The sequence below is a fragment of the Acanthochromis polyacanthus genome, chromosome 8 (assembly GCF_021347895.1).
Source record: "Acanthochromis polyacanthus isolate Apoly-LR-REF ecotype Palm Island chromosome 8, KAUST_Apoly_ChrSc, whole genome shotgun sequence".
In the NCBI taxonomy this organism is placed as follows: Eukaryota; Metazoa; Chordata; class Actinopteri; family Pomacentridae; genus Acanthochromis; species Acanthochromis polyacanthus.
This window is the reverse complement of record NC_067120.1, coordinates 21,885,842-21,903,157: the sequence shown is the minus strand read 5'-3', so window position 1 is coordinate 21,903,157 and position 17,316 is coordinate 21,885,842. Positions and strand designations below refer to the sequence as shown.

Here is a 17,316-nt window from a genome sequence, read left to right as displayed (position 1 = left end):
GGAGGATTACCCATGATGCTTCGCTGCAGCTATAAAAGCATGTCGTGCTGCTGCGGACCGCAGATTCTCCGCGGTACCGACATGTGTTGACGCTCAGGTCGTTCCTGCAGACAGCCGTGCTAGACTTTACCTAACGCCAGGTTTAGTGTTAACTTACGAATGGTGAACATATCCGTGGAGTTTTTGATAAACAGTAGCTGTTTTGGTTGTCAAACAAGACGTAAAGCTCCGTGTTTCCTCGAAGCTATCATGCTGAACACCGAGGAAAGGTAGGAGGATGTTCATATTTCTACAGAAACACTGAAAACACTCGGTCACGGTCACTGCCGCTGTCATGTCGGTCTGTTTCACTACACTTTGACTTTACTTGCTGGCAGAGAAACAGGGAAACGCTGTCGCTAAAAATTCGAAAAATGTTCATAGTGACTGAGAGAGAGAGACGCTGTAAACAGAGAGGACACGAACAAGAGCCAGAGGTTTGTTTACAGACGGGCACAAGAGTTTAGCAGACCGAGTTTATTCACGCACTGCTGGATTCTGAGGGCAAGTTCAGACAGAGATTACCAAACACTGTTTGGTAGTATAGCGTATTCAGCCTCTTTTTTTCTTCTTCTTCTGTATACACCGTAAAATGATTCTTAAGCATGCTCTAACAGCACAATCTATCCGTGAAAACGACTAAACGGTGGATGTGGGGTCTGCAAAGCCTTAACAGCTCCAGGACGCACTTTTCACTTTCTTCCGGGTGTCTGCAAGTTACTTCTTGTTTGCTCAAATGCTTTCAAAATGTAGGCCTGCAACAAAGCAAAATTATTGGTTAATCAGTCCATTTATTTGTCCGAATAATCGGGTGATCATTGTGGGAAAATGCCTACAAGTTGCTCAAGTTTATACTTGTTTTGAAAATACTGTTGTTTTGCCTAAACAGCAGTCTGTTTGTGTTACATCCTGGGATATGAATCCGAGTGAGCAGCTTGTTCTTAACTGCAGCTGGGAAACTGGGGAAGGCAAATCTGTGATTGGTTAATCCTCCAAATTTCCAAAGGCTAAAGACATAAATTCATGGTTGATTTTCTGAAAACTGACACCACCAATGCTAAAGGGAACGGTTGATTAGCGGATACGCTGATGGACAGAAAATTATTTGACCACACGTTTGATTAATATTTGAAGGCACTTATGGAGCAAAAAAAGTTAAACATTGCAGCTTACTTCATGCTTCAGTGAGTAGCTTTTTCCCCCGTTGAGATCATTGGACATTGAATAATAGAAAGTGTACATCAGATACCAGTGTTTGAAGCCAGATCCTTTTCTGTATTAATAAGTTTAAAGAAGTCTTCCAACAATATGTGCAGTAATTATGACCAGCTATACACCAAGCAGGATGTTTTACATTTTCACAATAAACTTGTCAGTGCCCCCTGCTGGACAAACTATGCAATGGAGACACTGTTTCTAAATGACCTCAAACATGTCTTTAGCATTTCTCTCTTCTAATTTGTTGTTCCTTATCGCCCCATATTATACAACTGACGCTGATTTATCTCTTATGACCTTATCCTGCTGATTTATTAGTCACCTCGGGTTCTGGGAAATAGTCAGAGACATCTTCTTATAATTTATGAAAGAACTCTGTAGTGAAAAGAACATGTAGTTGCGGTCTGAGGCTTTTCTACCTTTACAGTGAGCGAGATGGTAGCATATTATTACTGTTTGTTCTCTGTTTTTCTATAGCAATGATGACTTTATAGTGGCTATACGTTTTGGTGTATTTACACGGTCTGCTCCTCCTATTGCATCGCCGTCAAAGCGCTACAGGGATTTGGTGTCACAGTGGGAGCAATATGTCTTGTACTGGCTTTGTAAGATTCATATTTTTACGAGCATCCGCATGGTTAAACTGTAGTGCGTTTTCATCCTCATCCTTTGCTGTCAGATGGAGACTTAAGCCTTGTTTTTGTGCTCTGCTGGTTTATAATCTGACATGCAGTGAGGGGAGAGGGAGAGGTCCATTGATGCTGTGAGCCAGAACAGTGACTAGATTAGCCCTCTGACTGCTATGCCCTGTCAGCTGAAGGCATCAACTGACCTACATCAGCCCGCTTACATAACCTCGTTCCCTCTACTGGTTCATTTCTCAAGCATCAATGGAATCTGTGTGTGTGTGTGTGTGTGGTTTGACTACGAGGATACATCCACTGAGAAACAGCTGGATTATCTAACCTGAGCTACCTGAGTGCAGCTAAGTGCCCCTTAAATGACTGGCAGACGGATCTCTTCAGTGGTTGCTGTGGTTGCTGGAACGTTCTAGATCAGAGCGCTGTTGAATTTTCCATAACGAAACCAAAACATTAAGTGTGCCAACCAGTTTCTGCTGCAATGTGGAATTCACCAGCTCAGCTGTGTCGTAGCGGTCTGCGGGTGAACTTGTGAAGCAAATACCACCATTTTCTGAAGTCCAAGTTGGCATAGACATTATTTGTTTGGGGGCAGTTAGGGTTTAAATATTTTCATTAAATTAGATAACTAACAGAAAATATCCATCCATTCTCTATACGCCGCTTAATCCTCATTAGGGTCACCGGGGCGCTGGAGTCTATCCCAGCTGACTTAGAGTGAAGGCAGAGGACATCCTGGACAGGTCACCAGTCCATCACAGGGCTACATATACAGACAACCACACTCACATTCACACCTGAAGACAATTTAGAATCATCAATTAACCTCAGCATCTTTTTGACTGTGGTAGAAAGCGGTAGTACCCGGAGAAAACCCACACATGCACCGAGAGAACATGCAAACTCCACACAGAAAGATCCCAGGAAGGCCGGGAATCGAACTGGGGATCTTCTTGCTGCAAGGCGAAAGGGTATAAGGGAATAATACTAGCTGTTTTGATAATCCGTTAGTCATTTAAGCATTTTTTTTCAAGCAAACCTTTCTTAATTGTTGTGTTCCCACTTCTTACATGTGAGAATTCAGCCTCATATCTTCCGGTTTGGGTAAAACTAATCATCTGAAATCATCCCTTCGGAAGTGGTGGACATGGTTTTTTTTTTTTAGTTTTTTTTACAATTTTCTGGAATTTTGTCGACGAGATGATTAATCATTTGAGTGATTACAGCCCAGCCTCTGAGATATTTAGTTCGATGTCATTGAAGAACAGCAAATAGAATCTGAAAAGCAGAAATCAGTTGATCATTGTACTTAAGATTCATAATCAAGTATCAAGGTAGTGATTAGGAAGCTCAGATCATCTCCGGTAGATTGCCTCACTCATACACCCCAATCAATTCATTTATTACCCACTCAGAAGGTGACAATGTGGTATAAATGTGAATAAAAGTAAATGTTTCTGTTAAGAAGGCAGGATTTTACTCTGATGCTACCTCGTCACTTTGGTTATTCTTCAACGAACACAGGTGAAAATCAGGTTCATTGCTTTTCATTTCCTTCCAAGTATTTTTTTTTTTTTTTTTTTACTAAGCAGCTGTAAGAGCAGCATCTGGCGTCATCTGCTTAAATAGAGTGTGACGGAGGCTGAATATTGAGCACCACCCAGTGCATAAATGCCACCACAGATTAGTTTTGTGCTGCTGGACACGCCCGCTTTTCTGCTAGATAATTATTTTGAAGTTGGGTACTGACAAAGTTAATGTTTTCATAGCAGACTGTATTCATACAGACTCAGTTATTATTGTTTTTTGTTGTTGTTGAGCAAATAAGTGTGCTTGTACGTACAAAGCATGCGCTGAATTAAACCAATTTATGTGTTAGATTCTACCCCCTAAAGCCTGTGTGAGGTGGAACAAATCTTAGTGTGAGACATGGGCTTTAAATTGCCCTGTACACCATATTAGTGATGCCTCTTTGCGTAGTTTGTTGGAATTCTGATTGGCTCGGCTTCTACTTTTACCCCAGTTTAAGGTCATTACATGAAGTATTGATGATGTTGTTCTTCTGTAGTGGAAATCCTACCTTCCTAGCAAACTTTTAAAGCTGTTTTCAGGCTTTCCAGTGTGACATCTGTAATTCTGCCTGTTTACTTAGACTTCCTAATAATAGAACTGGAGTCTCTGTACTCTTTTGTTTCTGATTGGAGATGGATGTTCATGCTTAAGACTCAGTTCTTTGGTTCAGAGCAAACAGCTGCTGTTGTTGTTGTTGTTGCTGGAAATGTGATCGCCGTCACACTCTGTGCTTAGAGGCATTTCTGTTTCAATACTTTGAAACCTGATTTTTTTTTTTTAAAAACAAACAAACTGATAATATTAGCAGTAGCACTCTGGAAAGGGAATTTTTAGGCCGGTTCACTCAAGTCCAAACTGAGATCTCTCAAAAGCTCTTTGATGGATAGTATGGAATTTGGAATAAATGTAATAAACTGTTGGAAACAATGTCCAGAAATTTGGTAGATATTCACACCCCCCCATGGATGAAAACTAATTACTTTGTCATACCTTTACATATTTGTCACCAGCGGGTCCCGATTTTAATGTGGAAACCTTTTCGGGAAACTGATAACATTCTTATCCTTCTTTTCTGTAGATGTTGACATTTTAGCACGTAAAACTGAAATGGTGAACATTGTACCAACTGTAATTAATTCTGCTGAGTCGATATTGACCCTGCATGCAAAGTTGTTGAGTAATGCAACATTTTTCAAATCTGATTTTACACATTTGAAAACCCTGCACTGTACTGCACCAGTTTGGTCGTCTCATCTGTGGGTCTGCACACCCACACTTTGGGTCCAGGGGTCTGAGCAACGTGTTTTGACAGGGAAACGTCCGTCCACACTCATGTTTCAGAGCACGTGTGCCTTTCCTGTTTCTGTCTCGACATCTTTTCCGACACACTGCTCTGCCAAGCTTCCAGGGGTCTGAGAAGGTCTGAGGACTCTCCTGTTTACTTTCCTGCATCCAGCGATTTCTTGTTGATGTGTTAAACTGTCTTTGCTTTCCCAAGGGCTTTTTTTTGGGGGCCAATAAGCTTGTTTATGTTCACAGCCTGGGTTTGGCTTTACTCTGTTTTTCCATTACTAAGCTGGCAATTACAGTGCTAGAAGTTGGTTTGGCGTGTCTGGTCTTTTTGGAGAACCTGCCAGAGAGCTTCCTGTTTTAGTTGAGTTGTGGCCAAGCTCGACCTCAGCAGCGAGCCAGACCTGGGGCATTCACCCCCTGAAATCATTTCTCATAACAATTCACAAATCAGGAAGAGCAAGCTGTTGGTGGAAACATTCACCCATCAAAACATTTCTCTCGCATACTCACACATGTCCTCACCCCTTCTGTCAGAGTGGGATGATGACGCACTTGGCATCTTTGAGTGCCACTGCAACGCACAGATGATTAAGTCCTCGCTGGAATATTAATACAGCCCGAGCTTGTGAGTGCACTTGGCCTTCACACTGGTGCGCCGCCTGCATCATCCATCAAGTCGAACGTCTTTGAAAATGTAACCTATATTCTGTTTTTAGGGTGACCTCGTGGCCTATAGGGGGGCTAAAGGGCGCAACCCTCCGGCTGGAGTTGCATTATGGGACGGGAGGGTGGGGAAGGTGGCTTACAGTGTGGATGAAATGTCAAAGGACGAGAGTGTTGCCTTTCAAAACAAGCTGGCATTTACATCAAGGACAGGCTGTGTCTGAAGGGGAGGATGGAAAAAGGGAAGCAGATCTTGACATCTTGGCAAGCGTTCGCGCCCTACCTGTTGTCCCCGTTACAATCACTATCAGTTTTGTTTCTTTGGTAAAATGAAGAGAAACTTTTGTCTGTCTAGAGTGTGGCACACTGTTCACTTTCATGTCATTCCACTGCACTGTGGTGTACTTAGAGGAAGTTTGGGTAGTTTTTTTTTTTTTTAACATCTGCTACTTTCTGTGTGTCGTGGCTGCATCTTATCAAACGTTGACCACAAGGGACTCAAGTACTATTATAAGATACTTAAACTTTAACATATTTCATGCTTCTTTGTTCTTCTACTCTGCTGTATGAAAGAGGAGAATGTTGTACTTTTTCTCTGCTACATTTGTCAGCCACTTTTAAAACATCAGAAACATTGAAACATGACCACCATCACAATGTAGAGCGCAAAATCATATCGTCAATTTAAACCCAAAATATTTAATTAACTGTAGCACCGCTCTGCTGTGCACACTCGGATAATTTGTTGTGAATACTTCTTCTACCACTGCATAAAATGAAGCAGTAAACTAAGGTGTGGGTCATGAAAATTCTGAGGCTTTCTCTCCCCTGTAATGTCTTTAATATGTTGTCTCAGCCAAGTACTAAGTAATGAATTGAGGAAGCGGTGCGTGCAGTAGCTGCTGCAACATGAACAGGCCCCGGCATAATGAGCTTTGTTTTCCATTGCTCACTCTCTTGGCTTGTAGCTATGCAGATCAGGTCGTCCAGGTTACCCGTCTGGTCGGCAGGGAAACTGGCACACCTCAGCTCCTCCTCACAGAAGACCTACATGTACTTAATGTCATTCGGTGGCACAAGACATACGAGTAATAAAAATATTGGAATGCCTTCAAATGTATGTAGTCCAGTCCACCACCAGCAGCACCGACTATGATCCCACTAATGAACACAAAGTGGAATCATCACCTTTTTTTTTAACAATATCAACAAAAACTGGAAGTGTAGAAGCTTTTTAAAAGCTCTGTCATCGGGCAGAGCTGTTGTCTTGGAATGCAATAGAGCTAAAGAAGTGGAGCGTGTACTCATGCTCTCACAAACAGGTCAGTCTACCTGTGGCAGTTTCACAAGTCGGCACAACTTTTGTGTGAACGTGTCCGGTTTCAGTGAAGGTGCAGGACTCTTGCAGGGGTAAAAATGAGCAAGGCATCAGAGGATATATGATTATGTACAGGCTAAAGTTTGATGACTCAAAAATCCTCATCTCCAGCCTTGGCAGTGGCAACTGTCTGCCATCGTGTCAGGTTGGAGATACACGACTGTAACTCAAAACGCAGACGGTGCGTGTTCCCGAACGCCTCGCAAGCTATTTGCAGAGGTGTTTACAGATCATGTGCTTGTTATGATGCATGCCCTTCACCACATGCACCACCCATCAGGGAGTCTTTGGATGCAGTAATAAGTCATAGGCTTTAATTTTGTTCATGTGGTCGTCTCGTCATAAACAAACAGGCTGTGAAGGAGAGTAAGTGAACTTGAAACTCGCCACAAGTAACTCAGTAGTTTGCAGAGCTTGTCCAAATCACATGCTTGTCAGCTTTGTTCTGTGTTAATGCATTATGGTTTGAAATTGTTTGAAATGTGCTCACATGGTTGGAGAAATTCTGAAATCTATATATAACTAAGTAGACCAGACTAACTGGACCACTGAGTCTCCGGTTTAAGGCCGGATAGTTACCGTCAGTGTCCAAGTTCTGCTGATTAGAAACTTGTCTGGCAAATCCTTAAGTCTGATTAAAAACACATTGTTGCTTGTAGGACGATGTTCAAACTTGAAGAATGTGAGCCTTTGCCTCAGATCATGTTTAAAAATGTGTTGTAAAACTGTGGTTTGTATAAAGGGAGTCAGCAAATGATCAAACAGGACAATCGTGTTAATCCTCCGGCTGCCCGCTCCACTTGGAGGTGGAAGCGGGTTGCCATAGGTGCTTTATATTTGCTCATTACGGGGAAGTGCTTAATGAAGTTAAAATAGGGCTGATTGTGTGTGAAGCAACACGCTGAGAGGGTTACATCAGTGAAAGACAAGGATTAGTCTTTAGTGTTTCAGTTTTAGTTCTGGCTTTGAGTTTGGTGTCAGAGGTTGAGATGTCCTCTAAAACTTGTAGAGGTTCTCTTTACCTAAAACATTTGACAGACCAATATTAAAATGTTTGAAACTGAATATTTTACACCTGGAAAAAAAAATAAGTCCCTGTTTAAAAAAAAAAAAAAAAAAATCTGTTGTCTTTTAGAGGAACATAACCAATTTGTTTCTGCTTCTCCGTTGTAAGGACTTGCTGCTCTTTTTGTTTTTAAATGTCACATTACAGGACTACAGACTAACTTTTTCACTGGTAGCACCAGTGCAACAAACTGTCTCATTTGGTCACACCTCCCACATTGTCAGATGCAAAACACATCACTTGCTGAACAGTTTCCTATTAATAGACACTAGAATTTACCAATGTTCCCTAAACGCCCCACATTGCAGGCTGCAGTAGCTGCGGTGCTCACACGGGTGTGTGACCAGAAATTATTTTGAAAAGAGTTAAACTAGGGCATTGTAATGTCGTGTTGGTCTAAAATGAAGCAGTTTTTCGATAGGTGGGCTGATCTATGAGCAGAACATGTATGTATCTGTGCATTTCACAAGAAGGCTGCATTTCTAAGCATAAATACCACAGTACAGCAAAGTTATAAAAGTACTTTCTACCACTATGGTTAACATGGTAGCTGTCTGTGCTGGTTAGAGTGAAATGATCCTCCTACTCTCACACAATGCGACTACTTGAAATTTTAACTCGTACATTCTCAAATAAAAGTCACAACAGCAACCATTTTGGTCTAAAGAGAGACCAAAATGGTTGTTTTTGCGACTTCTTTTGAGTCTACCCTGCATTAAATACTTTTTTTTTTTTTTCTTTGGGTCTTTAGTCAGGCAAAGGGACATTTGAAGATCTGGAAAGATTGTCATATAAACCAGGACTTTTTATTTGAAAAGAGAAACTGTGTGTGGAATAGAATTACTATACTTTGAAATTTTAGAACAAGCACATAAAAGAATGGGGTTTGGTGAAGAAATCTGAAACACTAACTTGTTTGTCTTTCTCCCTGCAGTTCTTGGTTAGCGGGTTCTCTGATGCCCAGCTCCATCCCTCAGGCTCCAGGGCCTCTGTGGTGCTCCTGATGCCCCTCACCCACAGCTGAAGATCCCGGGTGGGCGAGGGACTGTCAGGGATCACTCTCTCGGCGTGCTACTACACAAGGTGATGGTTCTGAACTTAACACACAGACGGCTATCATGTCATTTGTAAAGCTTCCTGGTGACATCTGCACATGTAGGCAAACCTATAATCACACAGCATCTGAACCCAAACGAGAGTTTTATTATAAAGAAGCAGGATTGTGAGCAGTGGTGAGTTTACGTGCAAATTTCAGGCCTATAATAACATCATAGCTGCTGCAAGAAAGAGTAAAAATATCGACTCTGCTCTTGTGCATGTGGCATGATGTGAGTCACTTTGTCATTTAGACTTTATTGACAGAGTGGAATCAGTCTTTGTCCTGGATTGGAAGTTCAAAGTTTTTTTTTGTTTTCAGAAATAAGAATTTTCATAAGAGCTAAACAGTTGAAAATGATGATAATGAAAAAAGAGTCGGCACGTGTTGTTCTAAACACTACAGGGACTTTAGATAATAATTGTGTTAAGTGCTTCATCCCTCGGGGACATTTCTGAGTCAGTGCACTTAGCATGAACACCTTACTAATGAATCCTATCCTCATTTTGCAAAGTCACTGTTTTAAAGCTAAAAAATCCTTTAATCTGAATGCTACTCCTCATGTGCAGCTGCAGTGGGTTTCATGCTTACATGTTTTTTCATTCACCTCATTTTCTTTTGGCAGGCTCACATTTTAGATTACAAAATAAATCACTTGGCTATATTGACTGTCTGTGGTTTAACCTTTTAGTTGATTTAAATATCTGTTTTGCATACGCCCTCACACACTCTTGTGTCCTGTCCACTGTGTGTGTCCGTCAAGTTGTACTCCAGATACATGACAAACTGTCCTGGACAGATTAGAGGTTTAGGATCAGACGGATCAGTCACAACTGTCATATCAACATCCTCGTCTGACCTCATCTGCAAGCAAAAAGCCTTTCTGACCTGTGACCAGTTTAGCGGATTTGCTCACGACTCTGAGCACGAGACGTTTAGTACATTCACACCAGACTTTTATTTACTTTAGGAGTGGAAGTCATGCGTCATTATATAACTGCTTTGGTGCGTTTACATGACAGTCGAATCGAAGATGCTTCATTCAGAGTGACAGAGCAGCTCAGCATTCGTGATTCAGAGAGCATCCGATCCAGTAAACTTGGCAGCAGACGTCTCTAAATGTAGCATTGATCGAGCCGTAGCAAGACTAAAATAATGTGCGGAACTAACAGGCTACACATTCCCTGCTTTTTGTTTGTCCCTTCTTGTTTTCATCTGTTAGTGCAAAACCCAATGTGTGATGAATATGTCAGTACCATTAAAGGGGAACTTCGTTTTTTTTCAACCTGGGGTCTAATATGTAATTTCATACATGTGAGTGATGGAGAAATGAATTTTCGACATAGCTCCAGTATTTAGCCAGGCAGGCAGCTTAGCAGCTCAGCTAGCAGCTCGGCTAGCAAAAAGTATGGGGCAGCTGGCCCCCCGCATCAAAGTCCGCCCTAACGTGCTTTTGCCCCACACTGACCGGCTCAGATACACACGTGGACAAAATTGTTGGTACCCCTCAGTTAAAGAAGGAAAAACCCACAATTCTCACTGAAATCACTTGAAACTCACAAAAGTAACAATAAATAAAAATTTATTGAAAATTAAATAATCAAAATCAGCCATCACTTTTGAATTGTTGATTAACATAATTATTTAAAAAAACAAACTAATGAAATAGGGCTGGACAAAAATGATGGTACCCATAACTTAATATTTTGTTGCACAACCTTTTGAGGCAATCACTGCAATTAAACGATTTCTGTATTTGTCAATGAGCGTTCTGCAGCTGTCAACAGGTATTTTGGCCCACTCCTCATGAGCAAACAGCTCCAGTTGTCTCAGGTTTGATGGGTGTCTTCTCCAAATGGCATGTTTCAGCTCCTTCCACATATGTTCAATGGGATTCAGATCTGGGCTCATAGAAGGCCACTTTAGAATAGTCCAACGCTTTTCTCTCAGCCATTCTTGGGTGTTTTTGGCTGTGTGTTTTGGATCGTTGTCCTGTTGGAAGACCCATGACCTGCGACTGAGACCAAGCTTTCTGACACCAGGCAGCACATTTCTCTCCAGAATGCCTTGATAGTCTTCAGATTTCATCGTACCTTGCACACTTTCAAGACACCCTGTGCCAGATGCAGCAAAGCAGCCCCAAAACATTACTGAGCCTCCTCCATGTTTCACCGTAGGGACAGTGTTCTTTTCTTCGTATGCTTGGTTTTTGAGTCTATGAACATAGAGTTGATGTGCCTTACCAAAAAGCTCCAGTTTGGTCTCATCTGTCCAAAGGACATTCTCCCAGAAGCTTTGTGGCTTGTCAACATGCATTTTTGCAAATTCCAGTCTGGCTTTTTTATGAGTTTTTTTCAGCAGTGGTGTCCTCCTTGGTCGTCTCCCATGAAGTCCACTTTGGCTCAAACAACGACGAATGGTGCGATCTGACACTGATGTACCTTGGCCTTGGAGTTCACCTTTAATTTCTTTGGAGGTTGCTCTGGGCTCTTTGGATACAATTCCAACGATCCGTCTCTTCAATTTGTCATCAATTTTCCTCTTGCGGCCACGTCCAGGGAGGTTGGCTACTGTCCCGTGGGTCTTGAACTTCTGAATAATATGAGCCACTGTTGTCACAGGAACTTCAAGCTGTTTAGAGATGGTCTTATAGCCTTTACCTTTAAGATGTTTGTCTATCATTTTTTTTCCGATGTCCTGGGACAATTCTCTCCTTCGCTTTCTGTTGTCCATGTTCAGTGTGGTACACACCTTTTCACCAAACAGCAGGGTGACTACTTGTCTCCCTTTAAATAGGCAGACTGACTGATTATGAGTTTGGAAACACCTGTGATGTCAATTAAATGACACACCTGAGTTAATCATGTCACTCTGGTCAAATAGTTTTCAATCTTTTATAGAGGTACCATCATTTTTGTCCAGGCCTGTTTCATTAGTTTGTTTTTTTAAATAATTATGTTAATCAACAATTCAAAAGTAATGGCTGTTTTTGATTATTTAATTTTCAATAAATTTTTATTTATTGTTACTTTTGTGAGTTTCAAGTGATTTCAGTGAGAATTGTGGGTTTTTCCTTCTTTAACTGAGGGGTACCAACAATTTTGTCCACGTGTGTAGTCTCAATGAGTGTCCCACAACATACTAGAGATGAGAAGTGAACGAAAACCTCCACATTACCTGGTGATCGCTCTTTGTTGTGGTCTGTATCCAAATCTCAGGACACTAGAAACCAAATCTCGTTCTGAAATCGCACGATAGCTCGCGACATCATGCGAGAGCTCGCGCCAAACCGGTTTTGGCGCGAGCTATCGCGCAATTTCGGAACGAGATTTGGTTTCTAGCGTCCTGAGCTTTGGATACAGACCACAACACAGAGCGATCACCAGGTAATGTGGAGGTTTTCGTTCACTTCTCATCTCTAGTATGTTGTGGGACATTCGTTGAGACTATCTGAGCTGGTCAGTGTGGGGCAAAAAGCATGTTAGGGCAGACTTTGACGTGGGGGGGCCAGCTGCCCCATACTTTTCGCTAGCTGAGCTGCTAGCTGAGCTGCTAAGCTGCCTGCCTGGCTAAATACTGGAGCTATGTTGAAAATTCATTTCTCCATCACTCACATGTATGAAATTACATGTGGAAACAGACCCCAGGTTGAAAAAAACCGAAGTTCCCCTTTAACTGGTCAGGGTAATAATGAAGACAGAAGTGGTTTGTTCACCACACATGTGTTACAGTAGAGAGTCTGTCTGCAGCAAGCGTGATACTCTGCTGCCTCTTCAAGATACCACGCAACTAAAACCACTTCCTCTTTAACTCATTTCACTTCAAAGCTGCTCTCAGATGTAGATAGCCCTCCTCAGAATCCTCATTTATCAACTGATCTTTGAGTTTTAAGTCTCAACTCATTGAGTGCATTTACATAACTAGTGTCGTGGCTGTGCTGTTTTTTGTTTGTTTTGTTTGAGCATCCTGGTATAAAAATAATTGCACATGTAAACCTCTTATTCTGACTTCAGAAACCTGGATAAGGTCTAATCCTAATTCTGTTGCTCTCTCGCTCTTCTCCCCGTATGATTCCAGGATGACAAGCTAACAGTGACGCAGGCCGCTCCAGTGAGTGGGAACCCCTCTTTTCTCCGCTTCCACTACCAGCTGAATGAGCGCCGCTCAGCCTCCTGGAATACGGCTCTATCAGAAGACAGCCTCTTCCTGGAGATTCCTGCTGGGCCGCTGGTGGAGGGGAGCAAGGAGGGGTAAGTTCAAGAGGGTGTTTCCTTGGAACACATGAGGATCAAAGCTGCTTTTTTGCCACTAAACTATGAGCAGACTGCAATTACAACATACCATGGTCCTCTACAGAGAGAAAGATTTGATTTGAAATGGGTTATAAAAGAGATGTGCTTTTAGATTGCATTATATTTTACTAGGCAGCTTTCCTGTTCCCTGATCTCATCTTTCTGTACTGATTGTTGCAAACTCCAAACTTCCTCAATGTGTGTATGTTTTCTAGATAAACACAGTGTAATGTAATTCATCTGTACATCAGTCGTGTCATACCGCCACTGTGCCTCTGTTTCTGTTGCTCCTATCTTCCAGTTTTTTGAGCCCAGTTAGGTTCCCGACAATGAAATGCAACTCTTCCTGCACTGATGCTACACTTTAATGCCTTTCCACGTCTCCTAGAGCTTAATCGACATCACGCTCCAAAATGTAGAGTGGAAACAGCTGGACATCAATAGAGAATGAAAACAGTGCTGTGGGTTATTAAGAGAAATCATGGGCAATGGTTTGAATATGGTTATTATACTAGTATTCATTTATGCTAAATTAACATTATTATTACTTTAACTCGCATAGCTCAAATAATTTCAAAGCCTGTCTTAACACAGCCTTTTATGAGCAGCCAACTGCTGCAGGCCATTTACGCATTTCACAGTTTATAGTAGTAAAAAAGTCTGCAACAAAGCTGTTCTAAACAAGGACTTTTAGTCTTGGATCTTCTCTTTTGGCTCGGGTGCAAAAACTGCTTCACGTAAGTTAGCGACTGGTTATGTAAAGAATCATTCATTCCTCCTCCGTATCAGAAATGTCATCTCCTAACATGGACATGCTGTAACCTCGTCCAGTCTTCTCTACTTCAAGCCCATGGCTTTAAACTGTATATGGAGGCTGTTTATCATGAGGCGTCTAAGCTTCCAGTGGCCACACAAAATAAAGAGGATGCTAATAAGTTTCTGTTTTCACTGCCTGGCTTTCTGTTCGACTGTAATCGATGCCAGGACAGAGTAACCTTGTCTGCTGCAGGCACAGTGCCAGTCCTATGAGCAGCAAGCTTTGCCGCTGCCACTGCATTATTATGTAAAGTTGCAGCGCTTATGTAAAAAGAGGAGAAAAAAAAAAACTTGTGCGTCATCACCACTCCCCTCTCCCTCACTCACCGGCTGACTCTGTCTTTCTCTGTGTGTCTCTGTCCTCCCCAGGCTAACCGCTCTGCTCGAGTTTGCAGAAGAGAAGCTCAAAGTTAACTATGTCTTCCTGTGGTTCCATAAAAGCAGAGAGGATCGATGTAAGCGCTCCTGTTATTTTAAAACTACTGTTTCTTTTTCCTGGCAGAGTTTGCCTCTGCCAACCATTTTATATTTCTGACAAGATGCAAAGACCTTTAACAGGGCACACAGTCAATACTAAGGATTTTTTACATAATGTGCACTGTGTAAAGCTTCATCTGTGGTGCAGAATGTGTGGAGGAAAATGCTGCTGTGTCCCTGTTTTGTAGAACTACAACAAACTCATCTTACCATAAATCATTAAGAGGGAGAATGAAAGCCGATTTCTTTTTTAATTATTTATTTGTAAAAATGGCAAATACCTGGAATGAACATGTAAAACATTTTCCAGTGCCCACGGCTGTTATCAACACTGTTAAACATGCATACTATGGATGTTTTCCGGTTTCCGGTGTGTAAAAGCGACCGGCAGTTCAGCCCTGTTTAAGGAAAATTCCCAGATTTTTAACATTTTAGTTTTCTTTCTTTTGTCACATGCCTGTTGGATTTGTTCCAACATCACTGAAAGTCACACATGATAAGCTAAAGGATGTTGGGAAGCTGAAAATCTGCAGAATCTTGCCGTTTTTATGGTTTCAGGCTCTGATAGATGATGTAATTGTGATGTTTTTTTTAAAATATAGCAACTCTTCAAAAACTTCAGGTGTTCAGAGGCTAAAGTGAAGAGACATGACCCTGAGCTGACACTTTAGGGACAATCTGCCTTTTAAAAAAATGTCTAGTATCTGTGACCTCAGTAAACATTGAACCCATGAAGATGCTGTTTAATAGTTTTCCTGTTGCTGTAATCTCACTAGAACCACTGAACTCTCTCTCGTCCCCCCCCCCCCAGTGTCCATCATCAAGACGTTCCACTACATGGGCTTCGAGATGGTGAAGCCGGGTAACCCGATGGTACCAGCCCGGCCTGATCTGGCCTTCATGGTTTACTCTCTGGACAACAGCAGCTCCGATGAGGAGTGACTGTCACCGACAGCTCCCTCTCCCACCCTCACCCTCCCTCCCCACAGAAAAAAAAACTCCTTTTACATGTTTATTTTCCCCTCGAGCAATCAAACCTGCTTTGACTCTCCCTCTGACACAAACCCTTCCTCCCTCTCAGACGTGTTTCATCACTGACTCGGAGGCATCACCTTTTTTCATACTTACTTGTGATTAAAGGGGATGTTTTGGGAGCGGTAGGATTCCTGTGCGACACAGACACAGCTGCCTCCCCTCTTTTCCCTTAACTGCAGATTGGAGAAGCAGGGAGCAGCCTAGCTTGAACTAAGTCGTCACGTACGACGAGGGATTTGGGCTTTTTTTTCCCCCTTCTGCTTCCTCTTTTGGCCACATTATTTGTTTGTGATGCCACGAACAAGACAAACACCTGCTGGACATTCAGGAGAAGGTGGCGTTTTACATTAAATTCAGCATATCTCTCCTCTGACAGCTTTGACCTTTTTATAAAACAGACTTTGGGTTGTGTTTGTGTGCTGTATACCATGCAAGTTACGTTGGGGGTGAAAGTAGGGAATTATGGGGTGTGGTATGGTCAATAAAATGTAGTTTTTCTTTTTAATATAAATGGGTGAAAGCCTGATCTGGTACATTTAGCGTTTCTTTACTCTTCTTCCTGTAACATGTTTAGGCATCATTCCAACTCGTGTCACTCGCTTTGTTTTTGTTTTATCAGCCCCAAACAGTTGAAATGCCGTGTTAGTCTCTCCAGACACGACTAAGCTAAGAAGCAGTGTAGGTGTTGAATGTCAGCAACACTGAGGCAGACACCTTCTCTTCTTTATCTCTGCACAGTAATCAACCTTTTGAACTGTTACTGAAGAGCTGGAGAGGAGGACGGCTTCGCTGTTCTTTCACTTGACCGAAACAAACGCTTCATTTATTTTTTCAGAGATCATGAGGTTAATAATTGTTGGTTGGACCTCAAGAAAAAAGCTCCACATGCTATTACTTTCATCTGGAAGCTGCAGCCCCAGTTTCAGCATCTAAAATATTAAATTCAGGGCTAAGAATCCTGATTTTGCCCTTTAAAAAATTAACATACAGCTGTAGATTGCACGTCCTAGTACAATTTGTATGACATACAGATTGAACGCAGATAATATTTATGGCCGTCTTTGATTGGGGAAACTGTGGCACAACCTGATAAATGAACATCAGATACTCAGCTCTGTGATTTATTCAGGATTCGTGAGAGGCAGAAACAGAAGCTGCAGCTGGTTGAGAATCGTTCCCTGTGAAGCTGTCAGCAGTGCGACCCTGCACCAGCTGAAACGGGACTTTTTGTGCCTAAAGAGGAGAGTGCAATGTTCATATTTTTAACTCTTGAGTCTTATTGAAAGAATGTGTCCATTATTCATCTCGCTCAGATCCAGACCCGTGCTATGTGAGGACATTTAGCTCATCAGTGGGGCACCAACAGGAGAGCTTCAGGTGATTTTACCGTATATGCAAGTAGAGTTAAAACGCAGGAGGAAGCCTGCCTGTGTGTTTTTTTTAATATATATAAGTACTCAACAAAACGCCAAAGAATCCAGTCTGTCTGCCGTTGGTTCAAATCGTCTCGCTTATAAAATCCAGCTCTTCTAACCTCGTACGGTGTGTAAAGCAATATTAACCTACATTCCCCTTACCAGCCATACTTACTGTAACACCTCAGAGAATGATGGTGGTCTGTCCCATGTCGGGTTCAGATGGGGTGGGGGGCCTTTCTTTCTTCTGCATGTGTTCAGATCATACCAGTCTTCATTGCTACTGATTGAGCCCTGACTATAAGCTGTTAGGAA

At 42.0% G+C, this 17,316-nt stretch overlaps 1 protein-coding gene across 1 annotated transcript; it reads left to right on the top strand.

The window, feature by feature from the left end:
• Positions 1 to 48: 48 nt before the first annotated feature.
• Positions 49 to 17,029, top strand: oaz2a (ornithine decarboxylase antizyme 2a). Its single transcript, XM_051952628.1, is given in 6 exon segments — positions 49 to 269; positions 8,805 to 8,871; positions 8,873 to 8,953; positions 13,044 to 13,216; positions 14,444 to 14,529; positions 15,363 to 17,029. Coding segments are annotated over 6 exon segments (648 nt in total). The 5' UTR covers positions 49 to 159; the 3' UTR covers positions 15,494 to 17,029.
• Positions 17,030 to 17,316: the final 287 nt, after the last annotated feature.